General features: G+C 61.0%; 1 protein-coding gene across 3 annotated transcripts; it reads right to left on the minus strand.

Annotated features, from left to right (window-relative positions):
- Window positions 1–755: 755 nt before the first annotated feature.
- Window positions 756–27,101, minus strand: LOC137675103 (diacylglycerol kinase beta-like). Of its 3 annotated transcripts, XM_068421011.1 has the most exons (25): window positions 26,950–27,101; window positions 20,728–20,995; window positions 18,124–18,200; window positions 16,896–17,061; window positions 15,841–16,080; window positions 15,156–15,326; window positions 14,786–14,835; window positions 13,977–14,051; window positions 13,751–13,870; window positions 12,643–12,760; window positions 12,372–12,460; window positions 11,500–11,616; window positions 11,258–11,356; window positions 11,039–11,152; window positions 10,884–10,957; window positions 10,637–10,711; window positions 10,462–10,547; window positions 10,163–10,252; window positions 9,724–9,884; window positions 8,475–8,539; window positions 7,240–7,330; window positions 3,537–3,738; window positions 2,004–2,124; window positions 1,853–1,913; window positions 756–1,507 (listed from the first exon to the last, which is right to left on the minus strand). In XM_068421011.1, exons 2-25 carry the CDS (start codon window positions 20,792–20,794, stop codon window positions 1,409–1,411), a joined length of 2,628 nt encoding a protein of 875 aa, XP_068277112.1. In that variant the 5' UTR covers window positions 20,795–20,995; window positions 26,950–27,101; the 3' UTR covers window positions 756–1,408. The 3 variants fall into 3 exon arrangements, with proteins under 3 accessions (XP_068277112.1, XP_068277111.1, XP_068277110.1); XM_068421010.1 differs by having other exon boundaries at window positions 11,039–11,356; window positions 16,896–16,965; XM_068421009.1 differs by having other exon boundaries at window positions 11,039–11,356.
- Window positions 27,102–27,330: the final 229 nt, after the last annotated feature.

Consider the following 27,330-nt stretch of genomic DNA (forward strand, 5'->3'; position numbering starts at 1 on the left):
CCGGGGCACACACCGCTCCCGGCTTGCTCACAGGGGCCTCCGCCAGACCTGAGAGAGTTGCCTGGGAGCGAGGGCTGATTCGGGAGCTGGGTGTCCCCCCCATGCAGGGCCACCGCAGGAGGCAGCGGGTGCCTGCAGAAGCAACTGGCCCCCCTTTCCATGGGCCGGTCCTGCCAACTGAGGGCTCCTGGGAGCGCGGGGAAGCAGGGCACACATCCAGACCGCCACCTCCTCCACGCATTCGTCCCTTTTCTCATCCCCGTCGCATCCTGGGGAGAAGCTGCATCCCATGGTCTGTCTCCATGCACCTGGGGACATGAGTGAGGCCACCAAAACCTGCCTGTGCACCTCATGTGGGTGAGGAGAAAAGCAGCGAGTGAGCAGGGGGATGGCAGTGGTGTCTGCGGAGCTCCTCGGCTTTGGGGTGGGTCATGGGGAGATGTGACCATGCAGAAGCCAAGGTGCAACAGGTCTCCCTGGCTCCCTGCAGCCACGTGGCAGCACTGGACACTGCGGAGAGAGCATGGGCCTCGCAAAGCCCATGAGGAGAGGTGTAAAAAGGCGAGGGGGGGACGCTTCCAAGTGAGAAGAGCTTCTGGCTGTGTGTGCCCAGGGTCCCCATCTCCCTGGCACAGGCTGGCGGGCTTTAGGAGAAGGTCCACGTGGAAGGAGGTGCCGTGGGGGACAGCCAGCAGAGAAGGGAGGTGGCATTCGTGTCCAACCCGGGCTCATTAAAAAGAAGGTGACTCCCAAAGTTTGCTAAATAAATACATAAATATGAACAACAAAGCCCAGGGCCGGGGTGTGGGGGTTTCCCAGGATCGGCAGCTCCCCTGCAAAATCCCTTTTTTTGCCGTTTCCACTTCAAAACAGCCTCCTCCCGTCCGCCCCGCGCTTGTCACTGTGGCCCAGGCACCGTCTGTCCCCAGCCCGTCCCACAGCTCGTGGCTCCTGGGGCCGTCAGCGCAAGGCACGGCAGAGACCTTCTCCTCTGGGCGAAGAAAATAAATAACTTCTCTGACGTGCAAGGGTCGGCAGACAGAAAGCCAGTGCAGCAGAACACTGAGTGTCCTTCAAGGGGCTAAGAAATAAATAAGTGAAGCTTGGTGGGTTCTCAGGAGCGCGTTCATGTGCAGCTCTGCCGGGGTGGGACGGCGTGGGGGGGGAGTTATTTAAATAAAGGGAAAAACCCCCAGTCAGCGCTGCTCCGCGTCAGCCTGCCATCACCATCCCGGCTGGAGAAGATGCTTGTGGTGGTTGGGAAGGAGCCTCCAAGACCCTCCCAAGGCCAAATCAACCCCGCCAGGCTTGGGGGGGTGTTTTCTCTCCCTGCCGTGGAGCAGGGATTTGGGGCTCCCCTGCAGTGGGGACGCCGGGTGCTTCTGGGCCACGGCTCCTTGAACGCTGCTTAGTCTCGAGTTCGGTTTCTCCTCTTCAGGAAAAAGAAGCTGCTCTTCTGCAGAGGGCCCAGCAGCATCGGCACTTGGCTTTTATGGGTAATTTTAACCTAAAAAGAAGTGAAGAACCCAGCTCAGTAAGGGGGTCCTGGGCTCTGAGCACCCCCCCCAGGCATCCCCGAATCCAGGGACCTCGGGGAGTGACCTGAGCAAGCCGGGAGCAGCGCAGCACCCTGCACCGGGGCGAGGAACATGTCCCTGTCCCCACAGCTCCCGCGATGGCTTGCCATGAGTCTGGGCCGCCGTGGGCACAGACAGAGGTCACAAGTGGCCAGGCTTTGCCACGCTGCACGGGAAGCTGATGCTGCCTGCTGTGCTGCCAGCCCCTGCCCACCCCGTCCCACTGTGCCGCCAGCCCCTGCCCTCATCAGAGGCACCCCCTCCTGGGCACTCACGGTGCAGGACGGCTGCATCCAGGGCTCCCCATCCACCTGCATGGGCAGCAGCTTGGACGTCCTGCAAGGCACAAAGAGAGGGAGCGCAGGGTGACGCAGGCGCCAGCTTTCACCGTCGGTCAGGCGCTCAGCCGGGCACGGGGACAAATACCTGATGGTGACAGACGAACACTGGGCCAGTCTCTTCCCAGCGCTTTTCAGCCCTGTGTAGATCTGCCCCATCTCCATTGCGCCCTCCAGCCCCACCACCTCCAGGAGGTGGTCGCTGAGGTCTGCAAGAGAGAGGGATCTGAGTCGGTCCCCCCATCCCCAGGGATCCCCTGCCTTCCGCTGTCACCCGAAATATCAGGGCCAGCACACTGGGTCTGGTGGCACTGTGGGGATGTGTCCCAATGTCCCCTGTGCCCTGAGACCCCCAAGCTGAGTGTTTGCATTGGGCAACGCTGCTGTCCAAAATCTCCGGAGCAAAAATACTCCCAGTCTGAAGTGGCACCCGGTCCTGCGTGGCTGCAGGGTGGCAGCCCGGGTTCCCCCCAGCCCTTCGACCGCTTATTTGCAGTGTGGTATGAAATGGTGACAGCCCCAGCCCCAGGTGCCCTGGGGCACTGCAGCCGCCCGGGAGCCAGGATGGACAGCGGAATCCTCACCAGGAGGGATCTGCTCAAATCCCAGGGCATCGCCCCTCTTCCCAGCTCCTCCTGCTCTTCCAGGCCACCAGCAAAGGTGCCTGACGCCAGGGTAACTCACTCCATCTCACATTCAGGGTCCTCTTTCACCTCTGGTGGAAACCCCCGCAAGGAGAAGCCCCCTGCGCCCCCTCATACCCTCCTGCAAGTGGGGATGTGCCCAAGGGATGTGCCCATTGCCCCTCGTCACCCTTCAGAACCGGCCTTTGCTCTGCCTCGCTCCCTGCCACCCATTCCCATGGGCTCGCCCAGCGAGGGACAGCTGGTGACAGCCTGGGATGGCGGGTGACACTGCTGTCCTGACAGCCACGCAGCAAGGGGGCTGTTTCCCACTGCATCGTCGGGCTGCGGGAGGTGGCGGGTGGAAAATACAGGCACCCTGCCCGTGCCCGCGGCGATGGCTCCGGTGGCCGCAGCAGCGGGTGCGAGGTGCCAGCCGGGGCACACCGTGCTGTCCCCAAACCCCCCCCAGCCAGGCTGGCAGCGCTGCGGCAGAGCCGGGGAGGATGCTCACAAAAGCCGTGGGTGCCAGCTCTGCAGCTCCGTTTCCAGCTCCTCCTCTGCAGCAGCGGGCACCCAGCCCTGCCGTGGCTCCCTGCCAGCCCCGCAGGATGCCGGGGCTGCCCAGCCTCACGCCCATAGGTGACGGGTCCCATGTGGGTAACCCCGAGCTGTGACCCCGGAAGAGTGGGGGGAGAGGTGGCTGGCAGGGCGCAGGAGCCACATCCTCTCTGGCCACCACGTCATGGCATAACCAACCCTGAGAAATGCGGTGCTGGGCCCTACCCAGGTGGCCAGAGCCACCCTCCTTCGCCAGCTTGGATAGGTCATTCTTGGGGTCACCCTGACGCCCCAAAAGACAGCGAGCCCATAGCCACCCCTCTGGTGTTATTGCTCCAGCACCACGTGCATGGAGCTATGGCCAGAACCAGCGGGCGCCCAGCTCCCCTGTGCTGACACCACGCACCCCACGAACCCCGCCGCGCCTCGCCGCTCACCCTGCACGCAGAACTTGAGCTCCTTGGCATCGGTGACCACCGTGGCGTGCAGCTTCTCCGGCGCTTTCTTGCCGAGCCGGTTGTAACCACGTTGCTTCTTGGTTTCGCCCCAGAGGTTGGAGCCGCCGTACATGCTGGGGATGTTGAGGACGGCGATGCCTTCCAGGGACGCGTTGCTCAGGTCTAACAGGGTCCCGTCGCACTGCCGGGCACATGGGCAACGTCAGGCTGTGGGGTTGGGGCGAGCTGGTGCTCACACCACCTCGGTCCCCACAGCTAAACCTGCCTCAGGGTGGCACGAGCCGCCCCGGGGTGGCTGGAGGTGCAAACAAATCCCCCCCAGCTTGACTTTTCTAGGGCTGACACCCACCACCTCCCTGTCCTTGTGCTGCTTTCCCCTCGATTTCGATACAAAATTTACTACATGGGGCAGTTTTGAGAAATTAATTCCTACGAGAGCACATAACACGCGCCAGGCTCGGTGCTGCGACCCAAAATAGGATCCAAGAGCACCTCGGTCCCAGAGTGACCTCCATCCAAGCATCTCCAGCACACAGTTCCTCACTTCCCCTTGTCCAAATTGACCCCAAAGAATCAGAAAGTTGGGCTGCCCAAAAACTAACTCAAAGCAGTTTGTTTTTGAGCATAATTTGGAAACTAGAAATCAGGCTGGAAGGAAAGGATAGGAAAGGTGTCAGAGGAAAAAAATGTCACTTTTGGAGAGAAAACCCACAAGCCAGGGCACAGAACTGGTGTCCCGGGCTGTCATACAGCGGAACCGCCCCAGCTGAAAATTCCCTGTCAAGGGTAAAATACCCATCGCCTGCGGCTTTCCCACGGGACTGGAAGCAGCAGCCATGGAAAATGCATTTCTTAACTTCAGGTCTTTTCACTCTCACGCTACCCAGACGACGCTGGATCCTCTTTCTAGACACCGCCGGAGAAAGCAGCCGCTTTCCCATTCACCTGTATTTTCCTTTACGCATCTGCTCACTACCTGCCACGCGACCTTTCACAAATACCAGAACGTTTTTTTTTTTTCCTCCTCACATTTTGATGGAGCAACAGCATTTCTGCCCAGAGGAATGCAAATGATAAACCCTTGGCTGCTGCTCTGACTCTTGTTGTTTTCCTCTAGCACAGAGGGAAGGTCTCGAGCTTATTTTTAACACGCTGTTGGTAAGTGCTGAGCACGCCGGCCGCACGTACGCAGAGCTGAAGCAAACATCTCCGTACGTTTTGGAGAAGAGGAGGCTCAGAGGTGACCTTAGTGCAGTCTACAACTACCTGAAGGGAGGCTGGAGCGCAGTAGGAGTCGGCCTCTTCTCCCAGGCAACTAGCGACAGGACAAGAGGACACAGCCTCAAGCTTCGCCAGGGGAGGTTCAGGTTGGACATTAGGAAGCATTTCTTCTCAGCAAGGGTCATTAGACATGGGAAGGGGCTGCCCAGGGAGGTGGTGGAGTCACCATCTCTGGAGGTGTTTAAGAAAAGACTGGCCATGGCACTTAGTGCCATGGTCTAGTTGACATGGTGGTGTCAGGGCAAGGGTTGGACTCGATGATCCCAGAGGGCTCTTCCAACCTGACTGATTCCGTGATTCTGTGATTCTGTTCAGATCTGCTCTGCCTCCCCTGATGCTCCGAGATCTTATTTTTAGCCTCGTGTTGAAAGCGAAAGGCAGGAATCTTCTGGTTTGGGAGTGAAGAGCTGTCTCTCCAAGGCTTGTAAAGGATGGAAGTCCCTTATTTCTCAATACATTTTCATGAGATTATGATTTATAGGAAGAGAAAAGACTCTAACATATATACACACACATGTTATATATATATATATATATAAAATGTATACTGAGCAAGAGGGCTCTGATTCCTCGCGGGATGGACAGCACATCCCACACCTGGCCGGGCCGAGCATCGCTCCCGACCGCAGGCATCTTTCCTGCCTGCCTGCGAGGTGGTGGGTACCAACTGCGGTGAGATGGGAGCGAGTCGGGGCTTTCCAGGGATGCTGTGTGAGCCTGTTCCTGCCTGGGGGCGGGAGGGGTGGGCAGGACCACGGCCTGCCCACGCCTGCCCACGCACACGCATGCAGGGAGCGATTTCTCCCCGCGTAGCCCTTCCCCTGTTAGCGTGCCAGCGAGCTACAATGGGCTCTTTGAGCAGGGACAGCTGACGGCGCGCTGGCAGCGATGCTGGAAGTCGAAATTTGCAGCTGGGGAAAAAAAAAAACCCAAATTCATTTCCAGGAGCTGTAAGGGAACAGAGTGCCAATTTCCAACACAAAACTGCCATTTCTCTTCGAGGCTGCCAGTTGCCTGGGAGCCGGAGGGAGGACAGGCTGCCGCTTTCAACTTCAAATACTGCGGGATTAACGCTTTCCTGCCGGCGTGGCACTACCGGTGCCACCAGCATCCTGGCTTGTATCAGCACTAGTGTGGCCAGCAGGACCAGGGCAGGGATCGTCCCCCTGGACTCGGCACTGGTGAGGCCACACCTCGAATCCTGGGTGCAGTTTTGGGCCCCTCACTACAAGAAAGACCTTGAGGTGCTGGAGCGAGTCCAGAGAAGGGCAACGGAGCTGGTGAAGGGTCTGGAGCACAAGTGTGATGAGGAGCGGCTGAGGGACCTGGGGGGGTTTAGCCTGGAGAAAAGGAGGCTGAGGAGAGACCTTCTTGCTCTCTACAACTACCTGAAAGGAGGGTGCAGTGAGGTGGGGGTTGGTCTCTTCTCCCAGGTAACAAGTGATAGGACGAGAGGAAACAGCCTCAAGTTGTGCCAGGGGAGGTTTAGGTTGGAGATTGGGGAAAATGTCTTCACCGAAAGGGTTGTCAAGCATTGTCACAGGCTGCCCAGGGCAGTGGTGGAGTCCCCATCCCTGGAGGGATTTAAAAGCCATGTAGATGTGGTGCTGAGTGCCATGTGTTAGTGGTGGCCTTGGCAGTGCTGGGTTAACGGTTGGACTCGATGATCTTAAAGGTCCTTTCCAACCAAACTGATTCTGTGGTTCTATGACACATGCTTGCTGGGCAGCGTGCAGGGCACCTTGCGAGGAGTGGTGGGCACCTCACACCTATCTCTGGCAGCACCAAACTCCACAGACATGGACTTTATCCGCCCTGGGATGCTGGTGTGTGGCTGGGAAAGGGGGTGAGATGGCCGTACCCCTGCTCCTGCCCCTTCCCACCAGCTGCCATGGTTGCCCCACCGCCTGGTCAGACCCACACCGAGCCTTTGTGGCAAGCGATGATTTTTTCCCCCTCGCCTTCAAGCCAAAGCGATACAAGGGTGGGTTATCCAGAGATAAGGAGAGGCGGAAGTTTCACAGCAAAGCAGGAGCGGAGAAATGACAGCGCTCTTAGCAACCGCGAGCCCTCCTCCCCGCTCTAATTACAGGCTGTTTCCATGTCATCTAAAGAGGGCTGGGAGCAGGCGCAGAGTTTAGAGAGAGAATATTCCAGGTACGCTCGGGAATACAGCTGGGAAGTCGGGGGGAACATATTGGGCGATGCTTCTGCTGGTAGCTGGCCGGCTTTGCAAGCACGGCGCGGTGGGAGAGCAGGTCCTGCCAGCCACCGCATCCTCCTGCCACCATCAGGGGTCAAAGCTGCCGTGGCACCCCCTTCCCGAACAGCCAAGGGACCGATGGGTGACATCTCGCAAAAATGCTGCGGCAGAAGCCAGGGACCATCCCAGGAAACCCACCTCCACCTCAATGTAGTCGTGGAGCTTCTTGCAGGTGGCTGCAAAGGTCTCTGACGTCCCGAATTCGAAGTACCACAGCTTGTTCTTCATCCTGGGGCACAGAGCAGCGTCAGCATCCCACTCGGAAGTGGGTGAAGGGGACATGAGCCATGGGTGGGGACATGAGCCATGGATGGGGGACACGAGCCATGGAGGGGGACACGAGCCATGGAGGGGGACACAAGCCATGGATGGGGACACGAGCCATGGACGGGGACACGAGCCATGGACGGGGAACACGAGCCATGGACGGGGAACACAAGCCTTGAATGGGGACATTAGCCTTGAATGGGGACACGAGCCATGGATGGGGACACGAGCCATGGACGGGGACACGAGCCATGGACAGGGACACGAGCCTTGAATGGGGACATTAGCCATGGATGGGGACACGAGCCATGGATGGGGACATGAGCCATGGATGGGGACACGAGCCATGGACGGGGGACACGAGCCATGGATGGGGAGGGACCGCTGGTGTCACGGCCTCAGGGAGTCATGCTGAGGGACAAGGGGTGGCTCAGGCAGACCTGGCTCTGACAGCCTGCGGAGGGGTAGGGTGAGGGTGCTGGGTGCTCCCTCAGCACGGGACGAGGTGCCTCCACTGGCTCTCAGCAGAGCTGAGCGCGGGCTGTTTTCTCTTGACAGGGCTGCTGGGGATGGGGTACCCCCTGGAGGGGATGTCCCCCACCTCAGCACCCTGCCTTGCACTCTCCCTGCACCCTGCCAGGCAGCCGCCAACCACCGCTCATCCCCTGCACCAACCGCTGCGCTGGGCTTCGAGGGGCAGCCGTAAGCCGAGGGGAGCCGGACTGCAGAGCAGAGGTGGACGCTTGGGTCCGTTCGGGGTTCATCGCTAATTATTTATATGATGATTATTTACATGATGAAGGCATGAATGAATGTAACTGGGTTCATTGCCAAGTTCGAGCAGCCTGCCATGCTGCACAGGGCCCGAAGGAGCACCCTGGACCCTCACCATGCCCAGCCGTTATCCCCAGCCGTGCCTGGCACATCCCCTGCCCATCCCCTAAGCTTGGCTGAACAGCGCGTGCCTCCTCGGGGCTGTCCCGTGGGGTGAGAGGAGCCCGGCGGGAGGGGAGCAGGGTCCGGCACGTCCCCTCGGCACGGTGCACAGCAGTGGCAGGGCGTCCCCCTACACCCAGCTTTCAGGGGGGACCCCAGGCAGCTCTTACCTACTGTTGAATTTCTCGGGGTGCTTTTCTCGCATGACGTGGAAGCGGTGGGCAATGGAGGCATCCTGCGGGGCAGAGGGAGCGCAGAGACGTCGGCGGTGCAGCAGGGCAATAGAAACCCCGCTCCACGCCCCATAGGTACACGCCAGGATCCAGGTAGGGGCTCAGCTCGTTGCCCTTGCCACTGGCCCCCGTGGCACAGGGTCCGTGCTGAGGCAATGGAGGCACCCTCAGCCTGGCTGCTCGCAAAGCGTCCAACGGGCTTGTTAAGCAAGACATAATTAGTGCACTTGGCCTTCTTCCTTCATTATAGGGCTCCACGTGGAGGTGATGCTGAGGGAGGAAGGAAGGGCTACCACCGGGGCAGTGGGGCTCCGTGGCCACCCCAGGACCGGGTGGGTGACCCACGCTGTGGTGGTACCGCTTGGGCACCCATGGCCCAGGACAAAAATGCTGCACGACCCCAGGAAGAGAAGTGCTTTCCACGTTGCTGTTCCCCCAAAGCCCTGCTGCTCCCAGGATTGACCCTCCAGTGCTGGGGAAAGCCCCCATGGCACGGAGCTGCCATCCTCTCCCGGCTCCCTAAACTCCCAGGGGTAGGAAAACATGGGGGAACACAGGACCAAGTACCAAAGCAGGGCTCTCTGATGGGTGTCATCTTGGTAAAAGCTTCAGGTGGGGTGTCCAGCAGATCTCAACTTGTCCCTGGGACCCCAAACTTCCCTGAACCCAGTTTAAGCTCCTCACACACTTGGTCTTGCAACATTCCCGGCTGGGAAGAGAGAGGTTCCCTGCCTGTTTATTTAAGTGCTGCCTTTACAAATGACAATAAAACCAGAAAAACAATGGCAGGAGATGAAGGGAGGTTGGGAACATGAGCAAGGAAGAGCAGGGAGGGAGAGTCCCCGGCTTGGGAAACTCAAGCTCGAATGTAGGGTTTCACCAAACCTTGAGGGCACCCCTCGAATGCACCCGCTGGGCTGGATCACTCCAGCGACTTCACGGCAGCCAAGGCATTTCCCACTCAGCCAGTGGGAAGCCCCTTGGAATCCCCTCATCCAGGTGGGTTTGAGGCTGTGGCTGCGCTGGGGACCCAGGTGACAGCTCCCCTGCTCCGCTGGCCTCCGGAGCTCTTCCCCGCTCCAGTGGGGCTGGGCACTGATTGCTAGCCCGACTCTCGCTAGCTACAATGTGTGCGTGCTGTGCTCCGGGCTGCCCTCGAGACCCATCCCTGCCCTGCGTTACTCACCACCCCGATGGAGAAGTAGTTGTTGATGATGGTGGATGGGACGGGGTCTCCGTTGGTCTCTCTGTCACTAGGAACGACGTCTATCTGCCAGCGGTCCAGCATCACCTCCGTGCTGTGCTCGATGTCTTTCAGGACCTTCATCAGGTTGCCTCCTTCATAGCCTGGAAGGGAAGGAAGGTGGGGGTCGGAAGAGGATGGAGAAGGATGAAGGAGAGCGCAGCCACGTCACATGGGGCTGGAGGTAGCTGGGTGCCAAGCACCCGGGGCAGCCTAGGTGAGATCGGTGAGATGCCATCAGGAGGCACCAGGGCTGAGATGCAGCCCCCAGCCTCATCCCAAAAGCCCAGGAGCCCTCCCTCCCCCAGGATAGCACCCACCCAGCTGCACCGGGTGGTCCCAGGGGCCAGCCACCCCTTGGGCGATACTTGCCCGGCCTCACCTCCTCCCCAGCGCAGGCACCGGGCCAGGTCGTTGCCTGTTCCCAGGGGCAGGATGGCTACCGGCGGGTGCTTCACCAAGTTTGCCTTGTCTGAGATTCAAGGGGAAAAGAGAGGTTTGGGGCTGAAAGACATCATTCCTCACTCCTTTCCATATCCCTCCTCAGCCGGCAGCCTGGAGGCAATGCTGTTGGCAGGACCCTCGCCCCGCTCTTGCCGGGGGAACATCGAGAACCCGCAGCAGATCACCGAGGACGTGGGCGGCTGATGCGCTGTGGGAGCACGGCCGCTCCTCGCTCACCTATGCAGTCCAGGATCCAGCCCACCGTGCCATCCCCTCCGCAGGCCAGGATGCGGAAATCCGGAGTGTCCCGAAAGAAGCTCAGCCTGGAGAAAGCACAGAGAGACATGGGGTGACATGGGGCAGCAGGGACCGGCAGGAGGGGGGCAGAGGATTGGCCGCGGCATCTCCGTACCCCAGTGCGGGCCCACCGCGGTCCAGGTTGTACACTTGGCGTGGGTTGAGCAGGTAGTGAAATTTCCGGAGGACCCTAGGAAAAAAGAGAAGGGTGAGGGATTCCACGGAGGCAAGTCCCGCTCTGGGAGAGGTGCCAGGACCACCACAGAGGTGAGTGCCCCTCCGGGAGAGGTGCCAGGGCAGCCGGAGGGACCAGCAGCCCCTGACCCCGGTGGGATGCTCTCCCCGGGCAGGACCCCACATACCGCTCCCCTTGTCTTCCTCCGCTCTTGGGGTTCACAAGCACCAGGAGGGGATGTGTCCCAGGCCGGGGGCTGATCTGGAGGGCAGAAAGCATGGCTGTGAATGCTCAGCGCGCACCCGCGACAGAGCTCACCGGCAGCCCAGCACGGGACCGTACCTGCAGACCTTGACCGTCCACAGTGGTGGCGTTGAACTTGAAGCCGTGGTTGTCCTCGGGGCTGGTGCTGGCAGGGGAGTCGCTCTCCGATCTCCGGCAGTGGGACTGCCTGTCCTTTGGGGAGCAGAGACAGGGATGCGCACGCCGCCCCGGCAGCCGGGGGAGGCAGGTCGGCCGCGGCGATGCCCTGCCACCGGCAGCAAGGATGGGGGCACTTACCAGGACGACGGGGCAGATGTAGGAAGGCAGCAGGATGTGGTCCCGCAGCGGGCCCCCGTCGCACTCCGGCTTCACGTGGGAGGCACATTTGTTGTGGAGCTGGAGGGGACGGGGGGGAAGAAGGGATGTCGGGCAGGGGACACCGAGGCATTGCCTGTTTGTGAGCCTCTCCTCCCCCTGGGCTGGCTGTGCGGGGTGCACTGCAGGGTGCACCCCAGGCCCCCCTGCGCCCGTGTACTCACGGTGACTTGGCACCAGACGCAGTGCAGGCCGGTGATGCCCTGGTAGCACTTGATGCTCTTGTGGCATCTGTCGCACTTGACGGGGGAATTGCCCTCGATCCAGGTGTGCTGCATCACCTGCAAGGCACGGGGTGGGGGGCTCTGCAGGTGCAGCACCCACCGACCCACCAGCGTCTCCTCTCTGGTAAGGGCTGCTGCTGTGGTGTCGGAGGGTGGCCCGTCGTGCAGGGATGCTGACTGACCCCAACAAGCCCCTCGCTGCTCCACGCAGCACATTGGGCACATCCATCCCCCACCAAGAGCCGCGGCAAACCTCGGGGCTGGGGGTCCCGTGGGTTCCCAGGGGCTGGGGACGGGGTCCACCCTGTTGGGGTCTGGATGCTGGGAATCATAGAATCACGGAATGGTTTGGGTTGGAAGGGACGTTAAAGCCCATCTAGTTCCAACCCCCCTGCTATGGGCATGGACACCTTCCACCAGACCAGGTTGCTCCAAGCCCCATCCAACCTGGCCTTGAACACTGCCAGGGAGGGGGCAGCCACAGCTTCTCTGGGCAATGTGGGCCAGGGTCTCACCACCCTCACAGCAAAGAATTTCCCCTTACTCGTAAAAAGTTAGTAGACAATTGTAATCACTGGTGGCCTTTGTATATCTTAGATAATCAGGAGAAATGGCCTAAGAATGGGAGTATAAGCTATAACACAGTATTGCAGTTAATGTTGCTCTGTAGATGAGATGAGACGCCGTATGGGGATTTGTTCTTTGCATTATGGGATGATTATGATGTACGTAAGGAATGTGGTTTGATGACAAGCGAAAGGGAGATCGACGGGAGGCGCGCCGGCTCGGAAGCACGCTGGCCGCCTACTCACGCTGGCATTTCTCTTGGATTTCACGTAGGTGCTGATGCAGGAGGCAATCTCCTTGGACACGCACCGCTCGTGGACGGTGTACTTGCAGACTGGTGGGAGAGAAGAAGCTGGTGAGCACCACCCCCACCCCGGCACGGGCGCTACCCCCTCCCCGCTCACCCTGCAGCACCCACAGGGCTCAGCACCGATGGGGGCCAGTCCTGGGGCACTGGGATGGGGCGGGAGCTGCTGGCCTGGGGGTGCGACGGTCGGGCAAGGGTCCCCGACTCACAGGAGCAGCAGAGGCCCTGCTTGCGGACCCCCAGCAGCATGGTGCGGCAGAAGTTGCAGTAAGCGGGTTTCTTGAAGTGCTTCAGCCTCCAGGCGTGCTGCCCATCGTCCTTCACGTTCTGCAGGGCAGGAGAGCAGAGGGCTGGGGGGGTCATTCCCTCGCCGAGGGGTCGCAGCCTGCTCAGCCCACTGCTTTTCTCAGCATTTCATCCCATAAAAGCCCCCAGCGTGTCTGTGGGTGTTCGCTCCCAGCAGGATCATGGGCTCCCCCTGCTCCCCTTCTCCCTGGTGTCCCTCCAAGCATCCTTGCCACCGTATGCCCCTGCTCCCCGGGCTCCTGGCACTCCTGGCACCGAGCTCTGGCTCCCCATGGCCCCTCAGCCCACCCCGCTGTGGGGATGCTCTGCCGGTGACCGATGGGGAGGTGACTCCACATATGGAGCCAGGCTACCACCACCACGAGGTGACCAAAGCAAGCCTCGGGTCCAGGCATGAGCACTTTGCAGAAGCCACTTAAAATTCCCTATTTTCTTGAATCTTCCTGCCAGAAAACCTGCCCCCCCCACTTCTCCATGGGGCGCAAACACCAGAACAGGCAGCGGGGAGCAAAACCCCAGATTTTTCCCTGCAAACTATGACCTGACAGCCAGGGTTGCACCTCGATAGCATGAAGCCAAAAGGATGAAAAAAACGAACATAGAGAAATAAGGGGGGGGTGTCCCAAACCACCCACCCTCTGCTCTTTGAAGCTCACCCCAGGAGAGGAGCTGGCATTTTAGGTGCTCATCTTATTTTTTGATTGAATATTCATCGAATGGAAGCATGCTATGATCCCAAGGAGCGAGCTCAGCCCGCCTGGGCACAGCAGCTGGCAAGGACCACAGCTCAAAACTGAGCTTGTAAAGATTTGGGGGGCAAAGGCCCGTCAGCAGAGGCAGGGCGGGGGTGTCTGCAGGGGCTGGCGTGGGGCTGTGCGGTGCCGGACGGCTGCACGGCGCATTGCTGGTGGTAGGGTGCCCTCCCGTGGCCCCTCACACCCTCTGTCGCCAGCCCCGGGCTCTCCTCCGGGAGCGGGCAGGGAGGCTGGATGTGGCCAAAGCAGGTCTCACCATCTCCATCCCCAGGAGGACCAGCAAGGGGATGGTGGTCATGCCGCCGCGGATCCACTCCTCCAGCGTCACGGTCCCGTCGTGGTCGTAGTCGATCTCCTCCATCATCGCCTTCAAGATCTGGAGGAGGGAGAAGATGTGGTGATAGAGCGATGCTGCCCACGAACCCCCACTGCCGGCTCCGGTTAAGACCCCCCCCCACGGCCACCCCGGCCCCGGCACTCACGGGCTTCAGCTCGGTGGAGTCCCACTCCAGGTACTCGGCCACGTGCACCATCTGGTTGATGATACGATCCAGCTCCTGAGCACAAAACAAAACAGTGCCCGGCGCTTAGGGACGGCTTTGGGCAGCCCCATGCTCCCCAACCAGGGTCACATCAGGTCTATGTCACGATAACACCCAAGGCCAGCGACACCCCGCTTCTCGGTGGGTGCTGGGTGCTGCTTTCTCCTCCGAAAATCAGCCAGAAAATTGGCAGTGGGTTTGCCCTCGGAAAAACTACTCTGATAAAACAGATTTTTATTTATTTCACAGAATCACAGAATCACAGAATCAACCAGGTTGGAAGAGACCTCAGGGATCACCGAGTCCAACCGTTGCCCTGACACCACCATGGCAACTAGACCAGGGCACTAAGTGCCATGTCCAGGCTTTTCTTAAACCCCTCCAGAGATGGTGACTCCACCACCTCCCTGGGCAGCCCCTTCCAATGGCTAATGACCCTTTCTGTAAAGAAATTCTTCCTGATGTCCAACCTATTTGCAACAGGTTTCAAAGGAGGTGCCCAAAGGACAAAGGGAAAACATCCCAGGGGAGGTTTTATTCATGATTTTTCCTTTTCCGAAACAGCGGGACGTGACACGGAGCTACAGTTACTGCTGGGTGCTGCAGGGCTGGTGGGAGTCCCCCGGCCCCGCAGCCAACGCTGCTGCCCTCCTCCTCCCTTCCAATACCCCCTGGAGCTGGGGGAGCAGGCACCCCACCGGGGCCCTGCGTGTCCCCGGCCCCGGCTCTCCCCCCGAGGGAGGGCTTACCGAACTGTCCAGGAGGCCGTTGCCATCGGTGTCGTAGAGGCGAAACATAACTGGAGGGGAAAGAGAAGGTGGTGGCTGGTTAGAGCCCAGCTGTGGGATGGGAGCAGTGCTGTGCCAGCTCGGCCGGGGTGAGACGTGACCGGAGCCGTGCCAGGCTGCGGGGTATCGGTGCGAAGCCTCGGCCCCCCCCCGCCTGCCCCTCTGCCGCGCACGGGTGATGCTGAGCGGTTTTCCCAAGTGGTTTGAACATTTCAGCATAAAAAAGTGAGCAGGAGCATCCAGCCCCCCACACCTCCTAAACAAACCCCGCCAAGCGATGCCTCCAGCCACCACTCCCTGCTCCACAGGGTGTCCCCAAGGTCCCACTTACACTCCAACTTGTCCTCTGCCCGTCCCCTCTCCAGCAGGGACAGGTAGCAGACGATGTCCTTCAGGTGGACGACCTGAGGCAGGGGGACGGGGGGTGGCGGGGCTGTGGCTTTCAGGGAGCTGGGGCTCTTCCGCAGGCTGAAGGGCAACCGCTTCTCCACACTCCTCGTGCCTGCGGGCAGGGATGGGGGGGATGAAGGCCATGCCCAGGGGGACAAGGAGCTGTCCCCAGCTGGGATGTGGGATGGCAGCACATGAGCTCTGTGACAGGGACCCATTCGGCATGGGGAGGGCAAGGTGCGGAGGGTGTGGGGCTGGGTGCCATCGTGGGAGCAGGGCTGGGAGCAGAAAGGGGACACGGGGCTGGGTGCCATCGTAGGAGCAGGACTCAGCACAGGAAGGGGACACGGGACTGGGTGCCAGGAGCTGGGCTGGTGGCAGCCGTCACTCACCACTCCAGTCCCCCCTCGCTAGGAGTTTCTGCCACCTAATTAAGACATTGGCTCTGCGGGACAGGCTTCAGTTTGCAAAGTAAAGGTGTCAAGACTCCAGGAACCCGCTGAGTTTGGAAGGTCACAGCCACTGCCCCAGGGACCTGGCCAGCTGCACCTGTGGCCCCATGTTTTGGGAAACCTGGGAGGGCTTGTCACTGCCTGTGTCCCCAGTGGAGCCCCAGCCGAGCTCACCTGGTGACTGAGGGCTAAGCAGGGACCCGGAGGAGATCTTCGAAGAGCCCGAGGAGTTGTGAGCAGAAGGGTTGCACGTGGTGGACTTTTGGGAAGATGACCTGGACCAGCTCGGGGAGGCGTTGGGGATTGATGCCGGGGTGAGGGATGCTGGCTGCAGCTCGGCCACGTTGCTGTGGCAGCTCTTGGGCTCAGGAGTGTGTCGTCCCAGAGCACCGAGGAGCGTTTTCCCATTGATCCCTGTGAAGCAGACAGATGCCCGTGGGTGGTGTGACACCAGGGTGCCTGTGCCTGGCAAGCCCCTTCCTCCAGGAACCCTGCCTGGGTGCCGCTTGCTCACCCCAGGTCCTCTTTGCTAGCCCAAAAGCAGGCTGGCGGCCTAGCCCCAGGGCTCTGTGAGAGGCACCATGGGTGGCACCTCACTCTCCTGCCTGGCCCAGTGGCTCCCAGCAGTGCTCCTGTCCCCAGGTGCCAGCCACCACGGTGCTTGGCACCAGGCGGGGAGGACATGGTCTCCTGCCACCGGCCAGAGCCAGTCCCGGGCCCTGACGTGGCAGCTGAGCGCCCAGGGAGGGTTCTCCCTCTTCCTTTGCTGTTTATAGTCCTTTCAGCAGATCTCTCCACGCGCTGCAAACCCACCCGGGGAGGGGCCGGGGCAGGCAGGAGCTGGGTTCCTGGCACACGTCCCCTGCTCTGGGTGCAGCCGCATGCTCGGTGGCTGCCAGTACCTGTGACAGGGGTGCAGGCCACCTCGGTCTGGATGGAGATGCCGGCGTCAAGTGACTTGGGCTCTGAATGCGTGGAGGAAAGGGAGGAATCAGCGCAATGATGCCCTGCGGGTCCCCCCACCCCTGGGGAAAGGCCTCTCCTCCCTGGAGCTGTGCAGGATCCCTGGGAGCCCATCTGTCAGATGGGACAGAGCTGGGCTGTGTGCTGGCCCAGATGCCACCCAGTGCGGGTGTCACCCCGCATCCTACGTCCCCAGGGGGTGGCGTTGGAGTGAGCTCAACGTGCCACGACGTGCCGGCTGGGTGGCAAGGGGAGGGCTGGCTCACCGAGGGTGTTGAGCTGGGAGGCACCGGGGCTCTGGCGCTGGCTCTCGGGGGAGGCTTGGCATATTTTCCGCTTGAAGGAGGTGAAGAGGTGTTGGCAAAGCTCCTCGGGCACATCCGCCTCCAGGTAGGTCTTCATGAAGAGGCGAAAGCCCTCGTAGTCGATGGGCTGGCGAGGGGACAGGGGCTGCAGGTGACCCAGGCATGCAGAGCCACCAGCATGGTAGGGGGGGTCAGTGCCCTGGGTCCCCCTCACCAGGCACATCAACTGCAGAGCCCTCCTCAAAACACCCCAGCTTCCCAAATCCCAGCGGTGGGATGTAAAGGGACCCAGAGGTAGCAGGGCCAGAAATCCCCAGCTCCGTCTGGGTGCTGTGGGCTGGCGTGGCTGGGCCAGGCCAGTGGCGTTCAGAGCAGGGACGGGAGCTTGCAGCAGCTGGGGTCGGAGCTGGGGGAGCAGCAGGGAAGGGCAGAGCTCCCCTGGGGCAGGACACGGAGCGGTGGGACCCTCCAGCCCACCCCCAGCTCCTGGAGACTATCGTCCTCCCGAGGTTTCCTCACCTCCTCCTTCCCCGCTGGGCATCCCCATCGCATGGGGACATTGCCTTCCCGATGGCTTTTGTGGCCCCAGCTGGAGCGAGGGTCCTGTGGCACGCTTCAATAGCTGGGTAGTTCTGCTACCCCACCGCCCCCCCGCTGCCACGTTCAGCCCACTGATTTTTCAGCATTTCACCTCGTTTCTAAGAAATTATGGCTCCCACGAAAGGCTCTGCCCTGCTGGGACACTAATAGGTCTCTCTGAAAGCATCGCTTGGAAATAAAAATACCGCCAGCCTTCCCCAGGCGAGAGCAAGAAGGCGCAGGGCCTTCCCCTGTCCCCACGCTGGCAACCGTGACATCATCTGCTTTGGTGACAGTAAATCCCTTCCCGGCTTCTGCCTGGTGAAGAGATGCCCCAAAACGCTCTCAGCAAGGCAGCCTGCAGCCAGCACGGGGTGGCAGCATGGCAAGCATGGTCCCCTCATGGCCAGGGGCTGGGAAAGATGGTCTCCGTCAGTGGAAGCATCTTCCCCAGTCCCAGGAGCATGGGTATGGGGAGAGGTGGGGGGCGGACAGACCGATCTGCCTTCTCCTGGCTGCTTTTAACTGGGAGAGTTGGGCTGGGGGAGATGGTGGGAGGCTGGGAGGTGCCAGCAGCATGGGGGGGAGGTTGGAAGGGACAGGGACATACCTCCTCGGGGTTGTACCTCGAGAGGACGCCGTCCCCGTGGAACTCCTCCAGGACATCCTTGAGCTTCTTGGTGGAATCTGGGGAGACAAAGGCATCGGCGCTGAGCACGGCGCCAGGGAGACCCCTTTGCCGTCAAACCCCCAGCAGGACGGTGGAAATGAGTTTATCTGCTGGATGGACAATTGCTGGTTCCTTCCATGCTTGGGAAGGGGCCACCCGTGCCCTGCTTCCCCCCACACTCTGGAGGGCAGGGCACATATGTAAAGCTGAACGGCAGGGATGGGCCCTCTTCCTCCTACCTGTGTGAAAACACAGGCATGGAGCGAAGCCGCTGTGCTGGGAAAGGAAATCCTGGACCACTGCCTGGTCCTGGCTGCTCGGGAGTGATGCTGAGCACAAAGCCTGGCCCCCAGCACGGGCTTTGGGTGGCTGTGCCCATGCTGAGAGCTGGTGCCTGCTGGCACCCCCTTGGCAACCAGAGCTGGCCCCGGAGCCGGCCCCAGGCTGCCCATCGGCATCTCCAGGAGGTGTCAGGAGGGAGAAAGAACGGTGTTGCCCAACTGTACCCTGGGCTGCATCCCCAGCAGCGTGGCCAGCAGGGCGAGGGAGGGGATTCTGCCCCTCTGCTCCGCTCTCCTGAGACCCCCCCTGCAGTGCTGCGTCCAGCTCTGGGGCCCCCAACACAAGAAGGACACGGAGCTGTTGGAGCAAGTCCAGAGGAGGCCACGGAGATGCTCAGAGGGATGGAGCCCCTCTGCTATGGAGACAGGCTGAGAGAGCTGGGGCTGTTCAGCCTGGAGAAGAGAAGGCTCCGGGGAGACCTTCTAGCACCTTCCAGTGCCTGAAGGGGCTACAGGAAAGCGGGAGAGGTGCTTTTTACAAGGGCATGGAGTGACAGGACGAGGGGGAACAGTTTTAAACTGAAAGAGGGGAGATTGAGATGAGATCTGAGGAAGAAATTCTTTGCTGTGAGGGTGGTGAGACCCTGGCCCAGGCTGCCCAGAGAAGCTGTGGCTGCCTCCTCCCTGGCAGTGTTCAAGGCCAGGTTGGATGGGGCTTGGAGCAACCTGGTCTGGTGGAAGGTGTCCCTGCCCGTGGCAGGGGGTTGGAACTAGATGGGCTTTAAGGTCCCTTCCAACCCAAGCCATGCTGTGTTTCTATGATAAATAAGAGAAAGACTGAAAAAAACCCTAACCTTCAGACACATATCTCCGGGCATGTCCATCTCAAAGGCTCTCGGACACACCAGCCCTGTTCTTGCCTGTTAAATCCTCTCCCAAAGCAGGGGGTTGTGCTGGCTCCTGCTACCCCCAGCCTTCCGCTGAGGATGGAGCTTGGTGCTGGACCACGAGCATCCGGAATGCCTGGGGCAGGTCTGGGGGTTGCAGAGCACAACCAGGGGCTAACATGTGCTCAAGAAGGGGGGTCCTGGCCCCAGGGTTTGAGGAGGACCTGGGGGAGGCCCCCCACCCAAAGCAGCCCGAGCTGCAGCCTTGCTTGTTGCGCTTTGATTAATGAAACAAAGACGCCCTGCATGTTCTGAGCTCAGCGTTACAGATGGTGTTTTACGGTCTGTGATTCAAGGAAGCAGAGCCCGTTCTCCAGAGAGGCAGGATGAGACGCAGACAGTGATGATGCACACACCAGCCCTGCCTGCTCTCGCCTGGGATGGCTGGCAGGTGGGCAGGGGGCTGGGGACAGCGCGCACCGGGCTGTTTGCATTGGGGGACCGTGCCTCCCCATGCCCTGACCTGGTCCAGCTTGCCCCAAAGACACCCTGGTTCACCCAGTAGCCCCAAGGACAGCCCCAGGGGGCTCACGGGGTCCCCTTCGCCTCCCAGGCCTCTCCCACGCAGCCGCAGGAGCCTGCTCACCCCAGGGCCGTGCTGCCCCTGCAAAGCAACGCCCCTGAGATTTTTACACCCCTGCTCCCTTTGTCCTGGCTGGGCTTTCCTGCCCTCCCTGCCCTGCTCTCAGCACCTTCCCCAGGCTTCACCGCCTCTCCATCGCCTGCTGCAATCAGCACGCCCACGGGCCGGCTCTCCGGCAGGCAGGACCTCGAGGACCTGGTTTTGGACCCCTGGGCTTTGCCCAGGCTCCTTCCCCAGCCGCTCGCAGCCCCAGGACCCCACGGCATCGCCGCCAACCTCCTCTCCTCGGCAGGAGCTGCAGGAGGGGGTTGTTCTGCAAAAGGGCGAAGTCAACCCGCGGAGGGTTGGCAGCTTGGTGTGTTTAGGAAAAGCCAGGCTGCTTTTCTCGCTGGCATTTCGCTTTGCTAATGAACGTGGGAGCCAGCCACCTTCGGAGGGACCCAGCCGTGGTGACGCGTGCGTCACCCAAAGCAGGGGAGCTCGTGCTCAGCTAAATCCTCCTGGGCACGCTGGCACGGGGACTCCTGTGGAGGACCCACCAGCCGGGTGGGGACCATCCCAGCATCCCCATCTGAAACCGAAGGACACCTTGGTGTTCTCCAGGAGGACACCAAGGACATGGAGGACACCAAGGACATGGAGGACACCAAGGATACGGAGGACACCAGTCCGGCACAGATCAACAGGACTTTTAAAACCTCTCTCCCTGTCCCGGGGGACGCAGGGTACTCACAGTCCGTGTACTGCTGGAGCTGGGCAAATTCGGTGGGGCTGAGCGAGATCCACCCGCCATCGCTCATCTTGGGGCGGCTGGCCCCAAAGCGGGGGCCTTGAGCCACCGCGCTCGCCGTGCCGGGCTCGGTGCCGCAGTTCCCGGCTTGTCGCTCGGTCACATCGGCACGGCAATGGGCGCGGGGGGCTCTCGGCCGGCTGGCACCATCCCGCTGAGCCCGTGGGCAGCAAACCCCGGAGCTTCAGAGCACCCCGTCAGCACCTTCCTCCTGGAGCGGGGACAGAAAGAGAGGAGGGGGTCAGTGGGGCTGGCGCAGGGGGTGCAGGAGATTGGAATTGGGGTGCAAGGGTGCCTTCCCAGCAGGGAGGGCCTCGCTGGGTGACCATCCCCAGGGGAACCCTGTGCCATGGACCTGGCGCGGTGCCACCCACACCGACCGCAGCTCTCGGCAGCCGGAGGATGCGGCTCGAGACAGGTGAGACCAACGCCACGGACAGGTACAAGGAGCTTGTCACCTTATTACCCCGCAGCGTTTTCCAGCGTGACAGGAGCAGAAGGAAGAACACAATTAATTAGAGAAGACGTGGCGCCCCACGGCAGGATGTGACCGAGTGGGAGCTCCCAGCTCGCACCTTCGTCTCCAAAGCCGGTGGTGATCTTTCGCTCGCTCCGCTGCTGGGAATTATTGTAAACGAAAAATCTACGGTCAGAATTGGGTGAGAGGGAACCTGCTTGGGCTGGAAAAACCTATGCCACCAAGGAAACATCAGGTGGCTTCCAGCCCCGCGGCCCTCTCCAGCCCTTCTATTTGCAGGCTTCAAAATATATTAGCTGCTTCGCTTAACCGCATTGGTCATGGGAGAGAGCGGCAGCGTCCCCAGGAGGTGGGTGTTCTTCAAGGAGCAAATGAGAGCAACTCGATCCTGATTTTAGGGCCATCTCCTTGCTGGCCTGGTCCCACCTGCCGCACCACCCCCAGCCAGTGTCCCTAGGGACGTTTGCGCATGGGGTGCAGCTGGGACAGGCACTCAACCCCTCATCCTCAGGGTTTCCCCTCATAGTCATCTCTGGGATAGACCTTCACTACAGCCACCTAGGGCAGCCCCAGCATTGCAAGGAGATGTGATGACATTTGTGGGGCTTTTGGGATGCCATCAGGGGAGCATCACTGCTCAGGCCCCAGCAAAACCAATATTTTCTTTACTAATGTTATTTTGGCTCTAACTCCAGCCGCTGCAAACACTCCAGGGTGAGACATGGCCCAAGGGCAAAGCCCCATGTTGGCAAAGGAGGGAGCTCTGCAATCTCCTCCTCGGGGCTACGGGGGACGACGGTGACCCCCGAGCGAGCAGCACATGGCTGAGCACCCACCGACGAGGAGGGCGACCGAGCTGGTGAAGGGTCTGGAGGGTCTGACCTACGAGGAATGGCTGAGGGAGCTGGGGGTGTTTAGCCTGGAGAAGAGGAGGCTCAGAGGTGACCTTAGTGCAGTCTACAACTACCTGAAGGGAGGTTGTAGTGAAGTGGGAGTCGATCTCTTCTCCTAGGCAACTAGCGACAGGACAAGAGGACACAGCCTCAAGCTTCACCAGGGGAGGTTCAGGTTGGACATCAGGAAGCATTTCTTCTCAGCAAGGGTCATTAGCCGTTGGAAGGGGCTGCCCAGGGAGGTGGTGGAGTCACCATCTCTGGAGGGGTTTAAGAAAAGACTGGACATGGCACTTAGTGCCCTGGTCTAGTTGCCATGGTGGTGTCAGGGCAACGGTTGGACTCGATGATCCCAGAGGGCTCTTCCAACCTCATTGATTCTGTGATTCTGTGACGCTGCTGCATGGCAGCCAAGGGCTTTTCCAGCTTTTCTCCGAGAGCTGCCCCTCTGCCCTGTGGCTCCCCCTTCCCTGTGCTAGCGGGGACAGCCCTGGAGGGGACAGCCGCTGGGGCTCTTGTCCTCCCCAGTCCCATGGCAACTCGCCTCCAGCCTGCAGCCATCCTGGTGACTCTTTGTCTCCATGTCACCGACTGGGGACAGGCTGGATGCAACGGTTTTTAGGGCTTGAAAAAAAAACTACCCAACATCTTCTCCCACCGACATCGGTTTTCTGGGGAATCTTCATCTCAGTGAAAGGACAAGCAGGAGTGTGGTGTTTGCACCTTGATGGGTTTGTCCTGAGGTATCTCTGAGGCTGGTCCAGAAGAACTCAGTCTCCCTCTGGGAGCGCACACAGGCTTTCTGTTTCCTGGTAAATTAATTGTTTGGTTTGACCAGAACCTATTTTTTATCCTAAATTTATACAAGGAGAGGTTGAGAGAGCAGAGCTAGCTCAGCCTGCAGAAGAAAAGACCAAGGCGGGGGCCTGGCTGGCTCTGGCTGCCCGAAGGAGTTCGGGTGCACCGAGCCCTCCCACAACGGACGGCAGCAAAACCATCCCTCGCTTCTTTTAACAGCGGGCTACGGGACGGCCCGAAGCAACAGAAGGAAAGCAAAGCGGAGCCCATCGGGCCATCCCAAGGGGCTTTCCCCCAGCAATCGCTGGAATAACAAATGCCACTTCTGGCATGTCAGCCTTGGATTTCAGGAAGGGCAGGAAAAAAAAAAGCCCTCCTCAGGAATCCAGCTGCCGCTCGTTCGGCCGCCCTCTGAATTGTCATCGGCAAATTATGCTCTATTAAATCAAATTTGCCTCCCTCTAAAAATAGCTCCCCTACTAGTGTTACAAATAACGCTGGATTACTCTGCCTGAAAGCGCTTACCAGGATACGGCCCCTCTCCCCCTCCTCGCGCCGCGCGCGTGGGCTTCGCCATTCTGCCGGCACCGGCGGCGCGGCGTGACTCAGGGCGGCTGAAGTGCCCGGGGGAGGATGGAGAGCGGGGAGGGCTCCAAGCACCTCCCAAACCCTCCCAGGGGGATTATCTGGTGCCGGAGCCCCCGGGAAGCCCCCACACAGAGCATCCTGTGAGCCCCGGGGCCGAGCGAGGGAGCTGAGGGGTGGGCGAAGGGTGATGAAGGCAGCTCCACAGGGAGCATCGCCGGGTGCAGGCACAGCTTGGTGGGAGCCAGGGCCCGGCCATGTAGGGCCTGAAACGCTCACGTCAACAAGGGAGATGCCAGGGTGAAGCTGGCGATGGGCCAGTCCCCATCAGCAAGCAGGGCCGGGCAGGCGGCGGCAGGGCCAAGCCACAGGCAGTGGGCATGGCTTGATATCCACGAGAAAGTGTCCAGGGCTGGGGGCTTCTGGGAGCAGTGACGGAAAGGCAGACAAGCTGCTTTTCCAACCAGCCACCCCTGCCCATGAGCCTCCCATCCATCCCTGGCCACCTGGCACTGACAAGGACAGAATCACAGAATCACAGAATCAATGAGGTTGGAAGAGCCCTCTGGGATCATCGAGTCCAACCCTTGCCCTGACACCACCATGGCAACTAGACCAGGGCACTAAGTGCCATGGCCAGTCTTTTCTTAAACAGCTCCAGAGATGGTGACTCCACCACCTCCCTGGGCAGCCCCTTCCAATGGCTCATGACCCTTGCTGAGAAGAAATGCTTCCTAATGTCCAACCTGAACCTCCCCTGGCGAAGCTTGAGGCTGTGTCCTCTTGTCCTATTGCTAGTTGCCTGGGAGAAGAGTCTGACTCCCACCCCGCTCCAACCTCCCTTCAGGTAGTTGTAGACTGCACTAAGGTCACCTCTGAATCTCCTCTTCTCCAGGCTAAACAACCCCAGCTCCCTCAGCCGTTCTTCGTAGGTCAGACCCTCCAGTCCCTTCACCAGCTTGGTCGCCCTCCTCTGGACTCGCTCCAACACCTCAACATCTTTCTTGAAGTGCGGGGACGAAGGACCCCGCTCCTGGACTGCTCCCCCAGCACGCAGCTCAGTGCCATGGGGCTCCCGCGCATTTGAGAGGGCTTGTTCCACCCGCACCCGCCTGCCGTAGCGATGGAGCCCTCATTCTGCCCAAGCTGGGGCACAGCAACCACCGGTGGTGGGACGGCTGCCTCGCAGAGAGCTCCAGCCTTCCACTGGCACATGCGAGATGGGGCTGCCCTGCCCGCAGGAGATTTCTGCTGCAAGATGCCCTTTGGGAAGGCAAAACATCAGCTCCTCGAGCTGTCAGGAGACTGTCGAAGCCGGGCTCATCCCTGCATCCCTGGCTGGGCTCACAGAAAGCCACAGTCACTGGCAATGTTTTCTCTCCGGGGCAGAAGCACGGTGGGTCCCTGCAGGAATGGCATTTTCCAGCCCGGCCGCCCCGGCTTTTGGCAAGATCAGCCTATTTTTGTGTTGGGCTGGGGAGAGGCCCCCGAGGCAGTGGGTGGAGTGTAAATCCCTCCTGTCCCACTGCAGCAAACAAACCCCAACCAAGTCACGCTCAAACTATTTTCTGCAGTGACAGGAGAACGCACTTTCCTACGTTTTGCCAGCTCAAGAGGACACTCGGGATCCGCTTTTTCCATCCTCCCTGCCTGTTGCTCTCTACACATTCTCCCAGCCCTTTGCCCACCCAGAGCCAGGCTGTCCGGGTACCTTGCACCAACTTTGCTTTGGGTGCTGAGCACCCTTGCAGCACCGGAGCAATGAAATGTGCTGGCAGGGGTGCCCAGAGCACCCGGGCACGCAGCTGCGTGTGAGCCTGCGCCCGCTGGCCCCGAGCACCTCTCGTGGGAGGAGAGATGCTCCTTCCCACCTGGAGCAGCTGCTTTTCCGTGCGTCGTGCTGCGTGCCGTCAGCAGTGGTCGGGCAAAACACAGAGGCGGTTGTCGGTGCCCAACCCCAAACCCTGTGTGCACACATGGCACCTCGCTGGGCCTCTGCGCCCGCTCCCGGCTGCGGGGCATCCTTCCCTGGCAGCTTTTAAGCAAGTGAGTAGCGTTTCGCTAAGAGATGCTCCTCTCTCCCCGACCGCTGCAAGGCCAGGGAGAACAGCCGTCTGCCCCCACCGTGACCAGCCCTCGCGTGGTGGGTGCTCTCTCCTGCACAGCCAGGCAGTGAGAAGGGAAGAGGAGGGTGGCCCTGGCCAGCCTCTGGCCCTGGGGTCAGGCTGGGGACGTACCGACTCCCAGCTGGGAGCTGGCAGAGCTGCATGGGGACAGCGGGGACCCAGCACGGCCCCCCTGGACCTCACCCCCCCCATCAGCTCACCAGGTCCAGGACAGCTCAGCTCACACCCGAGGGACACCACCAACTTCCCGACTCACTCCTGGTGCCTTTTTAGAGAATAATTTCGCTGCTGAGTTCAGAGCTGAATGGATCTGAGCTAGGATGCCTTCTGAGCGAGACCCATCCCCTCGCCACCTCCCCTGCAGGTCCCAGCCACACCAGAGCTTGTCTCGCCAAAAAGCCCCTTCCCGGGACCCTCCTCGGGCTCCTGGCTCTATCACATCGCACCTACAACCCCAGGGTTTCCCGGGGCCAGCCCAGGGAAGCCCTGGCTCTCTCCCCACGGGAATCCTGCGGCAGCGAGTCCCAGGGGTTAACCGCACCTTGCGTGGGATAACGCTGCTTTCCAGGACGTTTGATATATGTTCTTCTCCCCTTTCGTCCCCTGAAACAACCTGAAGAACAAGTTACAGCCAGCCTCTTTCCGCAGGCCGGGCGTGCTGAACACCTCCTCGGTCCTCCTGCCCTCCAAAGCGAACGGCCTCAGCAATTTTTACTTAACAAGACAGACGCTAACGAGCTTTTCCAGCCTGGCAACACGGCGGAGCGGCTGGCTCGGGTTGTTTCTCTGCCCATCGAAACGGCGTGTGGTTTTATAGCAAAGCTGAGAACCGACACACGCTGAGACACCAGTGAAGAGCACCCGGTCTCCCCAGGCTGCGTTAAAGGCGCGGTGGCAGCCATCTTCTCCACCCTGGGGGACAAGGGGATACTGCCCTGTCCTTCCCAACCCTTAGGGCAGCTCATCCCAGGGGCCAAGCCCCCGCCCAGCCACCCAGGGACCCCGAGTCCCGCACCCCAGCCCTGCCCCACTCCTTGAATGCATGTCCCCGCTCCTCCAACCGCTTCAAACCCAGCCCAAAGGCCTCGGGACGGGGTCGGGACCGGCCCGGGGGGCTCCGAGGGCACCGGGCGGGGGTGGCGAGTGCCACCAAGTCGGTCCCGGCCGGGACAGGAGGTGGCGGCTGGCTCGGAGAGGGAAGGGGTTTGCCCACCCCGGGTCCCCGGTGTCCCCCCCCACCCCTCCCTGGCGGCAGCCCCGCGTCCCCCCGCCGCTGTCCCCTTACGTGGAGGCGGCAGCGCGGTGCCATCGGCAGCGGGACCGGCCGGGTCCCTCCCGCGGCGGCGACGGCGGCGGCTCCGGGGCTGCCGGTTCCCGGCCTCGCTGGGCAGCCCGGCAGCTCCCCGCTCCCTCGGTGAGGCGGAGCCGGGCGGGGGGTACGGGGGATGCCGGGGGGATGCGAGCGGGTCCAGCCCGCACCGAGCCGCTCCGCCCGCCTCCGCCGGCACCGGCGGGCGGCCGGGGAGAGGAGGAGGAGGAGGAGGGAGGGGGGAGAAGAAGAAGAAGGAGGAGGAGGAAGAGGAGGAGGAGGAGGAGTTGGAGGGAAGAGCCCGGCGGCCCCGACCGCGCCCCCGTCCCTCCCCGGGGCCGGGGCAGCGCCGGGAAG

This window comes from Nyctibius grandis, chromosome 32 (assembly GCF_013368605.1).
Source record: "Nyctibius grandis isolate bNycGra1 chromosome 32, bNycGra1.pri, whole genome shotgun sequence".
Classification (NCBI taxonomy): domain Eukaryota; kingdom Metazoa; phylum Chordata; class Aves; order Nyctibiiformes; family Nyctibiidae; genus Nyctibius; species Nyctibius grandis.

What these genes read in the sequence shown, in the direction of transcription:
- LOC137675103 (XM_068421009.1), bottom strand. Translation starts at nt 20,794, where the DNA reads ATGAGCGATGGCGGGTGGATCTCGCTCAGCCCCACCGAATTTGCCCAG. An exon ending in CGAGGTACAACCCCGAGGAG is followed by an intron (nt 17,062 to 18,123) that starts GTATGTCCCTGT and finishes TCCCCTCGCCAG; the next exon opens with CCCATCGACTACGAGGGCTT. An exon ending in ACTACTTCTCCATCGGGGTG is followed by an intron (nt 8,540 to 9,723) that starts GTGAGTAACGCA and finishes TCTGCCCCGCAG; the next exon opens with GATGCCTCCATTGCCCACCG.